General features: G+C 35.6%; 1 protein-coding gene across 1 annotated transcript; it reads left to right on the top strand.

The window, feature by feature from the left end:
- Positions 1-11463: 11463 nt before the first annotated feature.
- Positions 11464-12459, top strand: LOC113065386 (neuropeptides B/W receptor type 1-like). Its single transcript, XM_026236606.1, has one exon. It carries the CDS (start codon positions 11464-11466, stop codon positions 12457-12459), a length of 996 nt encoding a protein of 331 aa, XP_026092391.1.
- The last annotated feature ends 8927 nt before the right edge of the window (positions 12460-21386 follow it).

Raw genomic sequence — 21386 nt, 5'->3', positions numbered from 1 at the left:
AACATGTTGAAGAGCTGAATGAAATACTTCTGTAGTTGTATGTGAAATATGTCTACGGGGAGGGAAAATGTCTAAACCCACTCATTCTCCTTCATAGACATGCACATGGCCCCATTACAATAACAATGGCTAACCACACTTTAGGGCGGAGCTTAGAGTGTGATTTCCAGGCCACTGAGCCAGGCTTCCTAAATGAGCTGTGAGCGTGTGTGTGCGTGTGTGTGTGTGTGTGTGTGTGTGTGGTGAAGGGCTTTTTGGCACAGCTGTCACCCTGGAGGGTGATATCAGGCAAGCCCAGCTAGTCTCCTTTTTTTAAGAATCTTGTGAGAAAAAAATGGGGGAAGGGACTATGAGGAGAAACAGCTAAAGTTTAGATTAAAGAACGCAACCAAATTATGACTGAAATATTTGTGATGTTAAACACTGCACAACATAAATCAACAGAACAAATGGCAAATTAAGCATTTATCTATCTTTATTTTTGTGGGTGTATATTTTAAAAAAAACTTTCCTTGAAGTGTAAATGAAATACACTATGCATCTATTTATTTATATACAAATAATTATTTAAAGTATTTTTAGTTTTTAATGAAAGTTTAGAAATAAAAGTATAATATAATATAATAAATATAATAAATATAATATAATATAATATAATATAATATAATATAATATAATATAATATAATATAATATAATATAATATAATATAATATAATATATAAATAAAAACAGCAAAAAATAATTTAAAAACAGATTTGCCTGGCCAGAAAATATAAAACTTATACATTACTTATATAAACTTGCCAATTGTGATCCTACATTGTACGTCTGTTTTTTCTTGCTGTGCAATTTTGTTATATTGTGAAAAAACAAAGGCCTTTGATTTCTTGTGAACTAAAACCTTAAAAGAAGAACTTTCAGGCTCCAGTAAACTTTGCTCACTACTTACAAGTCAAAAACAACGGGCTGCGTTTTGTGTTCAGTTTGAGTTCTTTGACACAACAGATATGCAGCTAATCTCTGGGAAAATCAGCTTAGCAGCTGTCCTAAAGTATAGGTTTTCTTGTCTCAGTGAGAGAATTAGACAAAAGTAGCTGAAAGAACAGGAGACAAGCTCTTTTCACACCATCCCTCCTGCTCTCTCTCTTTCTTTCTCACTACTGAACCCTCATCCCGAGTCTCCACCTGTTCCTAAGCCTCACAATTCCCTTCACTAATTATTCATATTCTGGACACAAAAGTCTAGATTGGTGACCTTGACCCATATATGACGGCCACACTTATATCTGAGTACAGCAATCCCCTAAAAGTTGCTTTATTTAAATGTTGGCTATTATGTAATTCTGTGTCATCAGGCCCTTAAATTTAATGATCCAAGTGGTGCTAATGGTATTTTGAGAGGGTCTGCTCAATTAGTGATCCCATGCAAATGGCCCTCACCCTTTCTCACAAAAAATATCCATGGTAATAAAGATGCCACCTGTGCCCAGTGATCGGAGCACAGTACCCATGGTCCTATGAAGTATGCTTGGAAATTATGGGCCAGTCAGCAACTCTTGCCTCGTTGCCAGGAGTGCATCCCTCCCTCCCTTTCAGACCCAAAGTGGGGCTGACTAGACATCTGTATGCAAATAAACTAAATAGTATAGAAAGTACATACATCAGAAGGGTGGGGGGAGGGGTGGTGAAACAGCTTTCCCCAGCACTACAAAGACTAAATTGGTGGATATTGTGAGCATGCACAGCTGACTGGCTGGTTTGGAAATTCCTATTCAAATATCCATACTCATTCGCCATCTGCAACTTTTCAGATAATTGTGCTTTTAAAGTAATCACTGGGTAGGCTAATTACAAAAGGTTGAGGCAATTATACATTTACATTTATCAGTCTGTAAAATATTGTGGGTATTTACATGTATTCTGTTATTACTTTTCCTTCTTTTTTTAAGTTTATTTAGATTATTTATACTTTATATTTTAAATTGATTTCACATTAACTTTATATTAATATGTTTGAATGAATACGATTTTGTTATATTTATACATTTTGATTTGTTTGATTTAATTTTTATAGTTCCTAATTTATTTTGATCTAACTAGAAGTATGCTAAATATGAGTGCAACTTTTTACAGTGCATCTTCAAGGCTTAAAAGACTTCATTGTGTTCAATAAATAAATAAATAAATATTATTACTATTTTAATATATTTTAAAATGTTATTTATTCCTATGGTGGAAAAAAAAAATTCAGCAGCCATTATTCCAGTCTTCTGTGTTCCACGATCCTTCAGAAATAATACTAATATGCTGATTTGGTGCAAAGTGGTGCAGTTGTGCTGCGTAATATTTTTTTGTGAAAACTGTGATAGATTTTTTTTTCAAGATGTTTTAATTTATATGATTTTTACAGGACAGAAATATTATTATTTGAATTAGAAATCTTTTTTAACATTATAAATGTCTTTACTGTCACATTCAATGTCTGTCCCGTCAGCACACCAAGGATATAAATGCTTCCAGGTTGCGTTATGAATTGGGCACAGTGAATCGGAGTCACTTTGGGACAGCCACACCGGTCAATGTTTGACCTCTGACCCACAGAGGTGTTTTATACACAAGGGTCATGACTTGTGACCTTTGTTGATCTCTTTCTTTCAGAGAGCAGGTGCTGTAGGAGATATGACCCTAGAGAATGCCAGGACAGTGTCACTGAGGGTCACTTCATATTTACTAGTTGTGACATGGCACACGTGCCACTTTCCCAAGAGAGCGAGAAATCAAGTCAGCGCTGTTAACAGCCCACCTCACACTCACATTTTTGTGTGCTCTGCGCTGCACTGTCAAAACAATGGGGTTGAGCTTGTATAAAGCTCATATTCCTGAGATAAAGCGCTTCCCTGTCTCCCTGCGCAGGGCACACACAGAGATACACACATTTAAACACCCTGAACTGAAGAGATAAGAGGCCCTGATGGCTGAAATCTGGCTCTGCTCACTCTGGGCAGAGAATGAGAGGTGCAGATTTGCAGAGGAGACCACCCGAGGTAAACTCATTAAGAGTCCAATAAAAACCTTCTGTCGGGACGGCAGGACTCCCACAGATACTCCAGTGACAATACCATTAACAACAAGAGCAGAGAAAAGAGAAACCCTCTGACAAAAGAGCCCTCTAATTAGCAGAGCACTTCCAAGTGACATATGCTCCTGGAATCGGGAGTGAGGGAGAAGGGAAAAGTAGGAAAAGCAGTGAGTGAAGAGGAACTGCCTCAGGCGTGTAGACAGCAGGGCCTGTGAATGACTCCTGTGCCATAAAGGCAACACAAAAAGACCTGAAAGCCTATCAACTGTACTGCCGAACTGAGATAAGCAACGCATCGGTCTGTGGTCATTCTTTCTTTTGTCTGCACAATGGATGCCGGGATGACAGTCATAACGGACTCCATAGGGGTAGAGGTGATGATGTCCGCTTTGTTTTATGTTGACATTCCTCACAGATTTAATGAGAGAAGATTAAATATTGAAAAATGAATAATGCTTGATGTATTTGAGGGAAACGCTCTGTCCTTTAGTGTTTTGTGACATAGGATAATCTCTCTTGATACAATCCCAGCGGAATCTTTGGTGCGTGGATGACATTTCATCACAATACGCAGCGACAGAACCGCAGAGCCAGACATAATTCACTGTGCTTCACACATCTACACACGTATGATGACCAAATAAATTCATGTAAATATTTTTAAATTCACTATAACCAAGGTAGGGCCAAATATAATGAGAGAAGTTTCTATATTGTGTTAAATATGCAATTGTATCACACTAGATATGTGTGTGTTTGATAAAAAAAAAAATATTTGCAGAGACAATTGTTTTACATCTCTCCCACATACCTGACCAGACTGTTGCCCAGCAACATGAAAAATACATGACTGAACTGTGTAATGCAAATATCATAAATGTAAGCTAAATATATATGCACATGCATATATATATATATATATATATATATATATATATATATATATATATATATGTGTGTGTGTGTGTGTGTGTGTGTGTGTGTGTGTGTGTGTGTGTGTGTGTGTGTGCATAAAATAAAGGAGACAACATACTATTTTCTGTTAGTAGTTAGTGGTCCAAAAATACTGGCTTGAATACTGACCTGAACACACTGAACTCACATTTATGTGGCATGCGACCTCTCGATGTAAGATTCTTCTTTGACCTGACATTACTTTAACCTTACAGACACAGTTTGCTGAGGTCATGTGTATCTCTTACTGCTCAATAAAAGCTGTGAGCTCTGTCCCTTTCCCATGAGGTTAATGAGTGTTTGGTCCAGCTGAGCAATGCTTCAGTGACATCACTGAATCACATTATCTAGGGTGCAAGTCAATTGGTTCTGCTGTACAGTTTGTACTTTCTAATTTGCAGTATCTTTTTTTTATTAAATGTCATTTAATTTAATAAAATGGCTTATAATGATACAAGTAATGTATTGCTTCTCAGTAAGTGTATGAACATTTCCATTGACTTTGCTAGACTATCAGCTGTTCTAGTGCATTTGCATGATTATTTCAAGTTGACATACCTAGAAGCAGAAAGATGCTCCTTTCACTTTTCCAAATTTGTGCACTTTGTGGTTCTCTACAAAGTGTGTTAAAAAGCTTACTGGAAGATTATTTCAGGGTTAGTTTAGGCTACTACAACTAATTCTATAAAAATAATAATAATAATACTTTTCGTTACTTAAAAAAAAAAAACTTTAACCGAAAAAATAAATAAATATTTATTTTATTTTATTTCAAGTTTCCAAAGCAAGATTTTGTATTTTCTTTTTGTTTAACAAAAACAGAAACGAAAACTGAAATTAAAAACTAAATAGACATTAAAAAATATAATAAATATGTTAAAACAGCAAAATTACTAAATTTGGCTAAAATAAAAATGTAAACTGAAAATCTAAAAGTCAAAATATTAATAAAAACTATAATAGCATCTAAATGATACTAAAATAACTGTTTAAACGGAGTGAAGCTGAACATGGCTCTCTAGCGCCACCTCTTGATAAGCGAGACTCTGTTTTATTAATAATCTGCCCCCTGCTGGAGAAGTGAAAACGTACCTGAAAGTCTGGTATTTATGTGTTTGTTTGAATTTCCTTCATGTTTTGGCATGAACTTTGGTAAAGCCAGTATCTTTTTTGTATTGACCTGAGCAACATCAGTTTCACACGAGCGCCTCTTCTTTTAAAACCTTTCAATATTGAGAGAGGGGAAAACACTGTGTCCTCATTAGACTGAACTTTTATTCTCTTCCTCATATTCAATTCCTCTTCCACGAGATGCCTTTCAACTTATCCACAGTCTGGAATTTTCCTGTGACAGAGTGTGTCTGTGTTATTTGTCCAATGATTTGTCTAGTGTCATCCTCAGTCATTGTTCACATTCTGTTTAGAGGTATCTCTGCTTCCTTTGTCCCCTGAATGCTGGCAGAGCAGTCTATTGCCTCTGCCAGCTTGAAATATACAACAACAGAATCCAAACAACAAGACAGAACAGTTTTGATCCTTGTGGACAGAAAACATCTGTGTTTGCTGAGAAGATGCTCACCACACATGCAATTGCATTAGGGATTAGGAAGGAAGAATCTTCTCTATTAGTTCCCAGTCTTTATTTTTGGTCATCAATAAGAGTGTTGTGAGCTGAGCTTGTTCCCCAGGCAACTGAATACTGAATGGCAGTATTTCTCTTCATTAGTTCAGAGGCCAAGAACTTTTCAAGATCACATTCATTATGCAAAGAACATGCTAAACACTGTCTGTCATCTCGGAAAATTAATGGCTACAGTTGTGTTCATTAGAATGTGAATTCCAGGGCAGAGCAGGACCCTTGTGACTGCAATCACTCTGAAAGTGCTTTTGGAGGTTTCGCGCTACAGAGAGAAGATTAACATCTTTGTTCATGCATACAAACATCATAAGCAACTTTAGATTCCTCACAGAGATCTTATTGTCCTATCACTCTCAATTTTAAACATTATCCTCCATCAGAAAAATTGTTCATCATTCTGTTTGTGTGAGAGCATTTGCATTCAGCCATTTTCATCTGTTATGTTGTCATTTATATTGAGCTCAACACGCTCAAAACAGTGGAGATGCTTTTGTGGACCATCACCATCTCACAGGACTTGAAGTGGGACATTCACGTTGTTTGATATTGTAAAATAGCCCAGCAGAGGCTGTATTTCCTTCACCAGCTGAGGAAGTTCAACCTGCCACATGAGCTGCTCACACAGTTCTACTTGGCTGTCAATGAGTCTGTCCTGTATTCATATATAACGGTTTGATTTGACTCAGCTACCAAATCAGACATCTGGAGACTAGAACGAACAGTCAGGACTCTTGAGAGGATTATTGGTGCCCCCTGCCTAACCTCAAATATATTTATACCTCCAGAGTAAAAAAAAGGTAAAAATCGCTATGGACCTCTCACACCCAGCACACTTCCTCTACGGCGATACAGAGCACTGAGCACCAAATCAGAGAGAACCAAGAAAAGCTTTTCCCCCCAGGCCATATTCCACCTGAGCAATATGTACATGTGCACATTCACAATTCTGTCTATTGATATTTTCTCTATATTTTATTACCATATTATATTTTTTATTTATTGTCTATTCTTGTTATTATTAGCTTGTATTATTTAGGACTTTATAGCTTACTGACAAATCATGTGATACATTCAAAGAGAATCTTTACCATGAAAAGGTTACATCATAAGAGAAAATTCTTCAAAATGCTCAGTTAATCTAATCTCCCTTTTTTCACATTATATTTGATCCATATTTAGATACATTTGTCAGGTTAAAATATTGCAGTATACAGAAAACAGAAAGCAAAGCATATAAATAAAATGAAATGAAACACAAATATAAAATAAATTAGAAATAAAGTGTTTAATTATAAGAATTAATGATGTTATATAAAACTTTTCAGCCAATACATTTTTCACTGCAGGGAGTTCATTAAAGGAAAATAAGGTGTTTGCAAACATTATTAAACACATAAGTTTGTTTAATCAGTAAGGGCTGTTAATCAGAAATGATTACTGAACAAGAGACCTTATGATTTAAGATTGCTTATAGCAATATATTTTCTGGACAATGGCAATGGGCAAAAGTGAGTGCACCCCTAAACCAAATTCTGCCCTGAAAGTTATGGTCCAGTGCACTCTGTAATAACACTCAAAATGTGAAAATTAATCCTCAATAGCCTAAACCGTAAACACACACAGGCACCCAAGTGTAAAACTAACATGTCCACATAATAATGCCTAGACACTTTCAATACATCAGTGAACCCTACACCTGCTGAAAAACATCTGCACCTAATAAATGTGCTATTGAGGCACCACTGTTGTAAATCCATGAGGCCTGTTCATAGAGCGAGAGTACAGACCACTGCTGTTAAAGAAATAAGGAGAAAATAAGAGAGAGAACATTTTAATGCAATCACTTCCTGCCATTACTGAAAATTGGCTCAGCACTTCTCATTTGTGCATTAGCAAAGAGGTGCGAACACAGTTTTTTTTTTATATTGGCTGGAAATGATTTCAAACCCCACAGGATGGAAAGATGAGTTTGCAAAAAAAAAAAAAAGAAGAAAGAAATTAAAAAGAAAAGAAAAGAAAAAGCCTCAAAGAGCTTTATTTGATAAATCATCCCTGAAATAAGGGAAGAAATCTTGAAAAAAAAGATTTGCAAAAAGCTTGGGCCATCAAGGGCCAGTGAACACGACTGGAAAAGAAAGCATCAACAATTTAAAAAACATTTTAGTCCCTGGAGTTCAAGTTTTAGAGAGCTATGAAGATGTAAAATAATGAAGAAAATGCTTAGATATTACATTTTTAATAAAAACATATAAAACACTATGGAATGTTACTAATGTGGCCAATAATAATGTTCTATTTCATATTTAAGGATTATAACTCAGTAAAAATCTTCTAAAATGTATTCATCCATCCATCCCTTTGGCTCCTCTGGTAGTTTCTGAGTGACCAAATTGGTTTGAATCTACATCTTGCTTTTATAGTCTGAATCTATTAATTGTACATGTGACATCTGTACAGCTTAAAGGATTATTTCCTGATAATTTACTCACCCACCGTGTCATCCAAGATGTTCTGTCTTTAGTCTTTAGGAATAAGGGTCTTATCTAGTGAAATGATCATTGAGTCCCATGTTAAAGTCTTGCATGCATTGATCAGCCTTTTGTTGAAGTTGTACAGACCCTAAAAAGCACAACATTTTACTTACATTCTGTGTTACCAAAATTGTTTGACTGATTGAAAATTGGCATCAAGGACACTAAAAAGCTCTTTGCTTTGAAATAAAGACATATGCACTTTAACTACAATATATACATCTATATACATTTATATATATATATATATATATATATATATATATATATATATATATATATATATAAACAAAGCATCAGGAGTACTGTGTAATAGAACATAACACAACATGTCACCCACCTCACCGTCTCTTATTTTCTCTACATCTCTCCTCAGTGAGGACTGAACCAAAATGCTTGTAATGACTGTGCTCTATATAGAAGTGATTTTCTCTGTGGTGTGAGTGAGAAGAGTTTTGATTTGTGTTTAATAGTCTCTCATCTGATTTACTCCTCCTAGACACTTCTATATGATTTCTGATTTGAATCCTTCTTCTGTCCTATTGAATTACAGACAGTGTGGTTTGTGACCTTGTTCAGGAACCTTTGTGTTGAGATGAGTTGGAAGCTTTTTCTGTTTGTTCTGTCTGCAATGCAGCTTTCAATTAAGGACCACAAGTTAAAGCGATAATTCACCTAAAAAATGAAAATGTTGTCATCATTTACTCACCCTCATGTCGTTCTAAACCTGTATGACTTTTTTTACGACGTTTGTGTGTTCTGCTGTAGAAAAAAGGGTAAGTAAATTATAGAATTTTCCTTTTTGTGTCTACTGTTCTTTTAATGATCAGTGCTAAGCTTGGTATTAAAAAACTATCCAGAATATCTAAATTACAGGTTAAATATATATATATATATATATATAGAGAGAGAGAGAGAGAGAGAGAGAGAGAGAAAGACATTATTATATAGTAAATAGTATAGTTTTGTTGACAGATAACAAGAAATAACAGAAACAGATAACAGAAACAAACTGTCTTGCATAAGCATTTAACATTTTCTTAGTTTTAAACAGCTGCTAACACTGCTTGACACTGTAAATGCCCTGCTGTGTTGAATAAATGTTTGTTATGTCTTGATTACTGCATCCAGATTCTTGGTGTTGATTATTAAATTCAGATTCTGGAGACAAATAAATTGCACATTGGAACACATTTGTGTCACAGTTTATTTGTTTTAATGTGAAAGGATTTCCCATTACACAGAATAATCTACACTAACCACCCAAACTCTTTTGAAAAATAGCTATAGTTTCCATAGTTTGAATAAAAGAACTTAATAACTCAAGCTTTAAAATGGTGATATATACCCTTTCCCTTCCACCGAGCACCCACGCCCATTTCTAAGTCAAATCAATCTTCAAGATATGAATCATGACAATCTGTTTTCCACATTGACAACCTTTCCTAGTCCATCGATCATCAGACTCTATTTCTTTTTTTGGCCTTATCATAAAAGTTCAAAATGCTCATTGTGTCTGGCATCCGTTTTACTCCTGTTTATTCCTATTAATTTACAATTTAATGTTTTTTATTTATTTATTTATTCGTTTTTAATACAGAGACTTTCTGTGGCTTGTGTCACTATCACATTACTAATCTTTTTTTAAGTGTCACCTTTATTGATCATTTTTCATGGATAAATCAGAACATATATGCATCCACTCAAGGAGAACATTATGGCCTCTGATTTACTGCGTGAAAGCTGAATCGAAGTGCTTTTACTTAATTTTATAGATTGAACTTGAAAATGACTCTTCTTACTGAACGTGGTCTACTATACATTAGGCATAAGAGATTTCTGAAAGCCTTGTACATGAATACAGGAAGAAGGTATTATTTTAAAATATTTGTAGCAGCCACAGAAACCTTACCTTGACAATTGCGAATATATTTTTCAAACACTGATGTGAGCAGGGATGGTTGACATACTAGTTACTTTGTTTTAAACAGTCTAAAATGAACTCTACACAGACCTTCCTTGTTTCTCATTTTGCTTTAAATAGACTGTTGTATGCCTCGCATATATAATATATACATTTAATTATATATTAAGCAGTACTAAATGCAGAATTAGAGAATAATGCATTATCTCATATTAAAGTAATAATAGCAATGCAAAAATGTATACAATAATGAAAAATTAAACTATGTTCATTTATATAAGCAGGTTTCTACATAATATCCTAAAGATTAAAGCACCAGTAGAGTTACATGTTGATGTTAGAGAACAATATATTTAAATGAATTCCTCAAGTGTGTGGTCATCCACATAAGAGGGTTGTAAAAGAGAGAGAAAAAGTTGACTTGCAAATCACTATGGCAATACATTTGTTAAAAATAGCCTTAAAATAAGGCCTGAACACACTCACATTTCAGCTCCGATAGGAAAAAGTCTGCAGGCATCCTAGTATTTGAACTATCCAGTTACATCACTATACTTCTCTTCAACTAATGCATACAAATTGATCAAAAGTAGGGGTCAGTACTTATTTTTTTTTACTTTTGCATGTCTGAACGAAACAGCTCAAATCCACTTTGACCACTTGGATGTGTTTTGATTTATTTAGCCTATCATTTTATATTATTATATTTAACTTCTATTAATTTATATTCATATATTAATTTTCAATAATTTTATTATATTTATTTACTCAGGTTCTGATTGGTATTTACTTTTTTTTTTTAAACCATATTCATTCTACAGCAATCCAGTCATTTGTTTTATAAGACTAAGTGGATAAATGGCACTTTATGAGACTTAGTGTATCCTGTTGGAAAATGCAAGATTAAAATGATACGAGAGACTGGTGGAGGGACTGTCTTACATCATGCGTGCGTAAAATCGAGCGCGTAAAAGCGCTGCGCATTGCCTTTCACCACATTGTGTCCATTGAATACCAATAGAGCAGACCAGCAGAAGATGTTGTATGTCTGGATCTGTCAGGTAAGGTGACTAATTCTCAACGTTTTTACTTTTAGATTGATTCCAATTAATTGTCAACTTTGTGAAATGATACATATTTTTTTCAGAAATCGTTTGTGTTTTAAACGTTTTAATAAACAACCAACTTTAACTAAATAGTTAAACTAGAATAATTGGACGAATGGGTGCGATAAAGACAAATGTTGATTTCTATGCAGAAACAAAAAAGAAGTGCTGCATGTAGTTTATCTTATCTAACAAACTTTTACTCTACTTTTTAAAGATTATGTTTTAATGGAATTCAAACACACAATGGATAATAAAACAATCCAATCTTTATGCAACATGACCAGTCCGGACTACAACCAAACCAACTGCACGTCTCCAACCTGGATGCTCTACCCTGACTTCTACATTTGGATACCAGTTATGTACTCAATAATCTGCGCCGTGGGACTCACTGGCAACACCGCTGTCATTTATGTGATCTTGAAGGCGCCTAAAATGAAAACCGTCACCAACTTATTCATTTTGAATTTGGCAATCGCCGACGACCTTTTCACTTTGGTGTTGCCCATTAACATAGCCGAGCACCTGTTAAACTACTGGCCGTTTGGAGAGATTTTATGCAAAGTGATTCTGTCCATTGACCACTATAACATCTTCTCCAGCATCTTCTTCTTGACGGTGATGAGTGTGGACCGCTATCTGGTCGTGGGGTCCACGCTGAGCTCCACACGGATGCCCCGCCGGACCTACAGGTCAGCCAAGACGGTCAGCCTGAGCGTCTGGGCTGTGGTCATTCTCATCGTGATGCCCTTCACCGTTTTCGCCGGTGTCTATGTGAGTCCCGACGACGCGGAGAGCAGGAAGAGCTGCGTTTTGAGTTTCCCAAGCCCTGAGAGTTTCTGGTTCAAAGCCAGTCGGATCTACACGCTGGTCCTCGGTTTTGTCATCCCGGTTTCGACCATTTGCATCCTCTATAGCGTGTTGCTCTATAAGCTGAGACGCACGCAGATCAACTCAAATGGAAAGGCTCTGGACAAAGCCAAGAAACGAGTCACAATGATGGTCTTCGTCGTGCTTGCCGTTTGCTTGTTCTGTTGGACACCCTTTCACCTGAGCACAGTGGTCGCCCTCACCTCAGACTTGCCCACCACCCCTCTGGTTATAGGAATTTCTTATTTCATCACCGGACTGAGTTATGCCAACTCGTGTCTTAATCCGTTCCTTTACGCTTTCTTCGACGATAGTTTCAAGAAGGCATTTAAGAAATTGCTGGAGTGCTGAAAGTTTTTTTTTTTTTACCCCCACAACTCAACCAATAAGCTTCAAGTACCCAATCAGTAACATCAAATCATAAAGAGTTGTTTTTAATTCAAAAGTAAAAACGCACTTAAAAGTCAAAGTAAAACCTCAACTTGACTTGATCAAGTAGCTACTTTATTTGCACTGTATTCATAGTCTAAACATTATTTAACTCATCAGTATTTACATTTGAAATCAGAAGAGTAATGAATGTATCACTGTTAGACCGATTTTAGTACCCTTGATCTTATCAGATGTATAAAACTATACTACATACATTAATACTAATATATGTAAATATTACATTTATCTCCTATGCTATGTGTTTGCTTTGCATTATAAGCTTAAAAGCTTGAAACTGAAACTCAAATGCTGCTGCTTGCGTTGTGTTCGATGTTGGTAATTAACTTTTTCTGTGAATAGTGCTCTGTTCAGTGTTTATTTTTCCCTAAGTAGCATATTTTGTTTTCGATTGAATGAAGTTGAAATGAAAATGCTTCATACTGAAAGTAATAAAATAATTGTGTATTCATGACCTTCCCTTAGTAGTGAATCAGTGACAGAATAAATTGTAAACTGCTGTTCCTTAATATCCAATACAACCAGAAGAGGGCAGGAGGATATCATGTTGCAATTTAAACCTTTTCATGACGTTAACACGTTATCTTAATCAGAAAGATACAGGTGCAGTTTCGACGTGTGAATACTAATTTAAATCATATAGTTAAAATGAAAATAATAAAAATAAAACCTGTACTGGTGCTACCAAGATTAACAGTTACTAGCTAGATCTCATCAGGTTAACTTTAGACCAGTAGCATAAAAAATAAAAATTAATTAAAAACTAATTTAAGAAACATTTATGTGAAATAGCAATTATTTCTCTGGCAGATAGGGTGCTTTAATGAGCAAGCATGATATGCTGATTAAGTTTAATCATTACTTCTCATTTCAGCATGATACAATTTCCTTCTCTTAAATCTATAATGATTGCTATAGTCCATGTGGAACTCTAAAGGATGTTTTTTTATTGAACATTCAGGTCACTGGCATTGTGAATTTCATTATCTCAGACTTTCTAAGTATTTCTATTAGCCATAACTCCTCAGTGAATTGCACTGGAGGGCATTTATTTGTGATGTAATGGTCATCCTCATACACAGGGGTAACTTCGTGTTTGTCCGATAATATATACAAAATCTCTCGAGGGGGAAAGAAATTTATCCAGAATGTTTGTTTCTGCTTTGAAGTATATATATATATATATATATATATATATATATATATATATATATATATATATATACTGGCTTGGTGAGGAAGAGACATTTCAAATTAACAATCTGCACTGTCCATTTCACATTACTTGTTTTTGTGCCTTTTGTTTCTCTCTAAACTGTCACCACATTGTTTCTTGCATGTCACCGCTGTCGTATCTAGCTCTTCTCCAGCTCATTGGCTCATTTTCTCCCTGGCACTTTGAGTCTTCCAACCTCTGCTTTTCAGAGCTGCTGATTTGTGAGTGCAGGTCGAAAAATTGATTGCCTCACATTTCAGTGAGTGTTCTTCACTGGGATACAAAATACTCCCTCATTTATCTCCACCACTACTGCAGTAGTGTTAGCCATGTGTGCTGCCTTATAAACACTCTAGCCAGCACAACATCTCTATAAATATTCTCCAGCTTCACTTCTCTCTCTCTCTCTCTCTCTCGCTTTCTCTCTGTCATACTGCATCACAAACAGCCATGAGTAAGGTTTTCACAGTAAATAAGATGGCACTGGCAAAGGCATTGTCAATTTTTTGTCTCAAGGTTAAATGTGATCATTTTATCTATCTCTGTGCATTATGTACTGAGCAGTATATGTGGTAAAGAAAGCATTTTAAAGTGTAAAGCCTCCAAATAATGCATTGTGATTTCAGAAGCATTATGATTTTCGAATCCTCATTATATTTCTGTGCATTTTTATTGTTTCATTGCCTCCAGATAACTAGTCTCAGTTTCTCTATACATAAAAAGCAATAAACACTATTTGTAAATGTTCCTATAGTCAGGATTATTAACCTTTAGCTTTCATTGTAATGCAGAAGATATACAGCTCTTTAAGTATTTCTTCTAGACCAGATGAAATTTCCAAGATGGTGGATTGCATCAAGGAGGTTGGAGACTGTCATGTCAAGTCATTTTCTTTTGCTAAATTTCTATGGGAATTTTTAAAAGACCGTTCTTTGCTTTCTATCGCTGAATAGTCTTATCACTCAACTGTTACCACCATATGTTAAGGAGAAAAATATCACATTAAGTCTTTCTAGTTGTTATTTAAATTATTTTTATTGATTTTTTTTAATTGATTGATTTTTTTTCTGTATCATTTTTAAAAGATTGTCAATATCCTCATATATAAAAATCATAGAAATCAAATATTAAATTTGTGTTTTTCAGAGGTGTCAAGTAACGAAGTACAAATACTTCGTTACTGTACTTAAGTAGAAATTTGGGGTATCTATACTTTACTTGAGTAATTATTTTTCAGCCGACTTTTTACTTCTACTCCCTACATTTTCAGGCAAGTATCTGTACTTTCTACTCCTTACATTTTAAAAATAGCTTCGTTACTGCTATTTTATTTCGGCTTGTTTTCATTCTGGCTTGTCATAATTGAGAAAAAAAAATATCCAGATAAATCGCGCCATCCGGATGGAGTGAATTTGATTGTGGTTGGATGAGAAGTATAAACATATACCATTCCGACACCCTATTGGTTTGTACGCGATCCATCCATCGCACCTGCACATGACACAAATCACATCACACTCCAGCCAGGACTTAGCCGGTTTTGGGTTCGTTTATCAAAAATTATATTTCTTAAAAGTAGGGTGGAACTGGCTTCCGATCGCCTCAGAGTCAGTCCCCTTAAATTTCATATGAAACCGGCGTCAGACCGCGGTCTCCTCTCTGTCTTTCAGCGCGCTCTTCAATCCGAGCTCAGTGATCAGCCGTGAAACAGTGATTCAATGCGAGCTCAAACAGAGACAGAGGACACAAGATGTGTGTTTCTCGATAGATTGTTAGAATATCTGTATCTGTGCAGTTCTTTGTCATAAATACAGTTTACAAAAGGTCACGAGTGAGCAGTCGGTTTCTCATCTAGTATAAAGTTTTCGCTTGTCACCGCGCGCTCATCACAGCCGTTTCCTCCAGCGAAAATCTAGCCCTTAACACATATGAACGAACGCATACTTTAATTACTCTTATTTAAATATACTTAATACACTACTGTGCAAAAGTCTTAGGCACTTTAGTATTTTCACTTAAAAGAATGGTGTTCGTCATGATGGTGTGTCAGTATAAAATATCAGTTTATATTTCCTAACATCCATTTTGCCGTCGTCAAACTGCTTGTGCATTCAAAATCGCACTAGATTATTATTAAAATTAATGGCAAACTGATTTTTCCTAAGGACACACTACAGCAAAATATATAAATAACTTACTTAAAACACTCTTTTTGGGGTGAAAATACTATATTTTCTTTTCCATAAAACTTTTGCACAGTACTGTATTTTAAAAACGACATTGTTGCTACTTAATAAAGAATGAGCATACAGTAATTCACAGGACTGATTAAAGACAGTAACAGACAGCACTCATCTTAACTAAATATCAGAGTGAGTGACAGAGATACAGCAGAAACATTATGTGTGGTTTTGTATTAAATAATGACCCAGATTGTGAAATACATTTATTAGGCTTAGATTAAGGGAGGCACAACTTGGGAAATGAGAGCATCCAAGGTGAAAGCTATGGATTTATTTTAAATATTTATAATATTCTCTAATGTTATCCATAGTTTTCTTAGGTTATTTTTTTTTAAGTATCGTTTAAGGCACCGTTTAGGCGCCGGTACTGTTTTAAAAGTATCAAAAAAGGCACTGGACCCTTCTTAAAAGTTATTATTTCTCACTGGCTCATTTACCAAATGGTGGCTTTCTCTTCATCCTCCACAAATTAAGCTGTAGCTAGTTCGGTAGTGAGACGTTTTAATAAATTATCGTTTGCGAATGACGACGCGATTTACAATTTTGTGATAACTAGGCTTTACCAACTTTGTAACCCCGAACACTGGACATAGCAGACATATGTACCGAATACAGGAAGCTATCGATCAAGAAGGTATCAGGATTATGAGTTATTTTTAGTTTTTGATTAACAATGTGGATTAATCATTAATTTTGACAGCACTATAATATTTATTGTATATAGACAACCATACAAGGGTAATTGTTACTAAGCCTGCACCAATGTTCTTGTCCATTGCCCTCACAGATACCTGCAGCTAAGCTTGGATGTACATTTACATTCCATTAAAGCTTATTGATGACATGCCTCTGAAGTTTGACTTTTTGCACCATAACAATAGTTATTGGCAACTAGTCATCATATCTCTAGCTCTTTAATGTATTTGCATTGTACTAAAATGCGTTCATTTTCAGTGGGCATATATGCGGCTGAAAAAAGGTAGCCTTGCCCTAGTGCATCACAAATTTTTCAACATGAACATTTTAATATAACATTATAGTCATTATGGCCTTTAGAAATTTTTTTTTTTTTTGAGAGGTGGGGTAGTGCACAATAGGCCCCTCTGGCACGGCCCAAGCTTTTGTTCTTAATGGCATTTTTTCTTACATTACTTTTACTTTTATACTTTAAGTAGTTTTTTAAACCAGTACTTTTACACTTTTACTTGAGTAGATGCTTGAGTTGATACTTCAACTTCTACAAAAGTCTTTTTAAACCCTAGTATCTATACTTCTACTTGAGTAATGAATGCCAATACTTTTGACACCACTGGTGTTTTTTAACTCAAAGACCATGTTTCTTTTGTACCTGGTTAGGTGTATCTCAGTGTTTATTCCACCACAGCTATTCAACAAGGAATGAAAAGTGTAGCAATTAACACTGGAGCTTAATTTATTATTAACTATTAGAGGAGACTGTCTTGTTGAACATGAAATCTTAAGTGGCAAGAGTCTCTTTTTTCTTGGTTTAAGATGGACCCACCTCTCTTCAGTTTCGCTGGAGAGGCTCACATATTTCAAACTTGATCTGCACTTTTACTTCACAATTACTCCCTCAGAGAGGAAAGGTGGTGTAGGAGTTGTTTAAACCCTATTCACCTCTTGTCTTCACTTGTTTCTTGTGAGACATATATAAGTTTATGTTAGATTCTTATCTTATCTTCAACAGCTGTGGGTGCTTTCTTCCTGATGGAGTTACTCAAGTTGTCCGACGTCCAACAGATGTTTAACGACTCGCGTTTTCAGGGGAAATTAAGTGATCTAGATGATGCAGATGAACGTCTCCCAAAGAGCGCAAACATCACCGTCATTGTGGTCTACTTGGTAGTGTGCGTGGTGCGGCTCGTGGAGAACTGCCTGGTCATGTATGTAATTATCAGGTGAGAATAAGTGTTCAGGGAGCTCGATATTTTGATCTATAAAGGAGAACAACCAGTTTAATACATTTGAGGTGTGTGGGCTTTAAAAGTTATCCCCTGACACACGTTTAATTTGTGACCTGCAAGCGACAGCATTTTTTATTTTCTGATGCTTGCTAATCCATCGTAGCACTTGTTCTGCCAGTGTTGTACAAGCCTGCTTGTTCATTACATTGCTAAATAAACATTTGGTGCTTGTCCAAACCTCCATGGCATGAAACAGCTGTAGATGGGGGGCCAAAACACAGCTTTTCAATCAGCAAAACAAGAGTTTGTCTCAGCAGAATACACAATGAGTGTTACAACCATTAAACATTGTTTCGGCCATTCCTGAGGTTTAATTCAGAGAAGGTAGAATTTATGTAGGTTTGACTGTGGAGAGAAAATGCAAAATGTCCCCTTGATTTAACAACTTGCAGTCTTCGCCTGGCCATTCTCTTTAACATGACAAGCACGTCCTCGCAGTAATTTTGTCTAGCTCTATCTCATCCTTGTGTTTTGTTGAAGGTATAATTATGAAGGAATTCCATGCTGATCTAATGTACAAGGAAAACTGCCACATAGTTAGAAGTCAGAAAATAGATTTGCTCTATCACCATGTTTTTTTTTTTTTAAGGGAAAACATCATTAAAGGTAGTTGTATATACTTGTTTTGTGTTTATACAGGGTATACAAGCAATGAGTCTTTATGCTCTGTGTTATAATGTGTGTGTTCATGCATTCACTTACTGTATATGGTCATTACTCAAACATGCTGCTATATAGTCCTATGGGCCTATTTTAAAACCTGTTGCTAGGCTGGTTACCAGGCAATGCCTGCAATGTCTTTACCTTCAAAGATCACAGACTGTCCCTGAGCTTCACTGAATTTGGAATGAAAACTATTGGTCTACTTCTTGAGGATTTCACAACATCATTCTCATAGTCTTCCTTTTTTATACCAAAAGAAAACAGTGCCTGAATTTGATCATATTTGAAGATAAGCATGGCTGCTTTATAATTCAGATTTAATATTCATCATTGTAGAACTTGGTGTAGTTCACTCAAAAATGAAAATTTGCTGAACATGCAATCACCCTCTTGTTATCTAAGATGTAGATGAGTTTGTTTCTTCATCAGAACAGATTTGAAGAATATGTCGCCTGTTGTCCTTTAACATCAAAATCCACCTACATATTTGCTAAGAATTGTTTTAGACTTTTCGCTTGTAAAGGTGCATGTTTTTCTTGTCAATTGTGATCTGTGCATATTTCTCTCCGGATTCAGACGAGATGATTCTTCTTCAAATAAAGTAATATCAGAGGACTTGTATTTTAGTTAGAAGTTTTTTTTTTTTTTTTTTTTTACTTCTTTATGATGAATTTGTTTCTTCCAGGGAACGAAGCTCCCGTTCCACCACATCCCAAAGATGCTCTATTGGGTTGAGATCTGGTGACTGTGGGGGCCATTTTAGTACAGTGAACTCATTGTCATATTAAGAAATTAATTTAAAATCAATCGAGCTTTGTGACATGGTGCATTATCCTGCTGGAAGTAGCCATCAGAGGATGGGTACATGGTGGTCATAAAGGGATGGACATGGTCAGAAACAATGCTCAGGTAGGTCATGGCATTTAAACAATGCCCAGTTGGCACTAAGGGGTCTAAAGTGTGCTAAGAAAACATCCCCCACACCTTTTTCCTATTTGTAGTGGAGATGAGTGGTACCCGGTGGGGTCTTCTGCTGTTGTAGCCCATCCGCCTCAAGGTTGTGTGTGTTGTGGTTTCCAAATGCTTTGCTGCATACCTCGGTTGCAACGAGTGGTTTATTTTAGTCAAAGTTTCTCTTCTATCAGCTTGAATCAGTCGGCCCATTGTCCTCTGACCTCTAGCATCAACAAGGCATTTTAGCCCACAGGACTGCTGCATACTGGATGTTTTTACCTTTTCACACCATTCTTTGTAAACCCTAGAAACGGTTGTGTGGAAAATCCTAGTAACTGAGCAGTGAAATACTCAGACCGGCCCGTCTGGCACCAACAACCATGCCATGCTCAAAATTGCTTAAATCACCTTTCTTTCCCATTCTGACATTCAGTTTGGAGTTCAGGATATTGTCTTGACCAGGAGCACACCCCTAGATGCATTGAAGCAACTGCAATGTGATTGGTTGATTAGATAACTGCATTAATGAGAAATTGAACAGTAATAATCCTTGTGTGGACAATACGTTTGTATTTTTATAGGTATATTGGGCCATTGCTAAGCCACTTGCTGTACTGGTTGATTTTGTAAAAGCTTTTGATAGAAATGTATAGGTTATGTTTTTTTTTAATTACTAAAACTATAAATTGCTTTGTTTTTTAATCAACTTCAGACTGCATAAAATGAGCTTGCTGTACCAACATCTCGAGCTTCTCATGGTATAACTGGTCAAATAGCTGTCTATTAAAGTAAACCAGCCCATCTTATTTTTAAGACCTGGCAGTACCAGAAATGAACTAGTTTCTCTATGTTTGCAGTGAAGTGACCACTAATGTGATTTTCGTTTTACCTGTCAATCACGTCCTTGCCAAATTGTTGCAAGAGCCCTGCTTCATCTCGTGTGCGTATTATTAGCAATAGGTGGCAGCACTAGCACAGGTTGACAGAAACGCTTTTGCAGCTGTAGTGTCGATCTATCACTGAAGCAGCGGGTGGCTCTCTAGGCGCACTCAGAAAGTCTTAGACCTCAGCTTATAAGAGAGGAATGCTGTAAAACTGAAATAATGAAATCAAATCTTTTTGGTTACCAGCCATTCTAGGAAGCCCAAAGATCAGCAATAACACAGATTTTTCATAGCTTTCTTTGCCTTCTTTTAACTTAACAAGACCAAATTAAAGACTTCTCTGATTAGTGAGTGATCACCTAAAGATTAAAACGTTTGAACCCTGATTAGTGCTATTTTTTTTCATATTAAAATACAGCTTTTGATATCAATATCTAAAGATCAAATATCTACAAAGAATGGCCGGTCTTAATTCGCATTCAGTTCTTAAAAAAGCTGTTTAAAATGAATGCATTTGCACTGCAAGGGAGATTATGACTTAATTTAGCTACTATACCCATGAGGCGCTGCTGTTTACAAGGCACTGAGACTGCAATTTTAACTGCTATAGCAGCTTTGAATCTTATGTACATTTAGCTAATAAAATATACTGTGTGTGTGTATATATATATATATATATATATATATATATATATATATATATATATATATATATATATATATATATATATATATATATATATATATACACATATATATATATATATATATATATACATACATATATATATACATATATATATATATACATACATATATACAAATATATAATATATAATTCACGGATGCATTAAGAGTCGGAATAAAGCATTGTCGTCTGTCT

This window comes from Carassius auratus, chromosome 48, assembly GCF_003368295.1.
Source record: "Carassius auratus strain Wakin chromosome 48, ASM336829v1, whole genome shotgun sequence".
In the NCBI taxonomy this organism is placed as follows: Eukaryota; Metazoa; Chordata; class Actinopteri; order Cypriniformes; family Cyprinidae; genus Carassius; species Carassius auratus.
The sequence above is the reverse complement of the archived record's forward strand: the minus strand, read 5'-3'. Positions and strand labels throughout refer to the sequence as shown.

Bases quoted from the DNA above. Each gene is read 5' to 3' on its own strand.
- LOC113065386 (XM_026236606.1), top strand. From the start codon at position 11,464: ATGGAATTCAAACACACAATGGATAATAAAACAATCCAATCTTTATGC.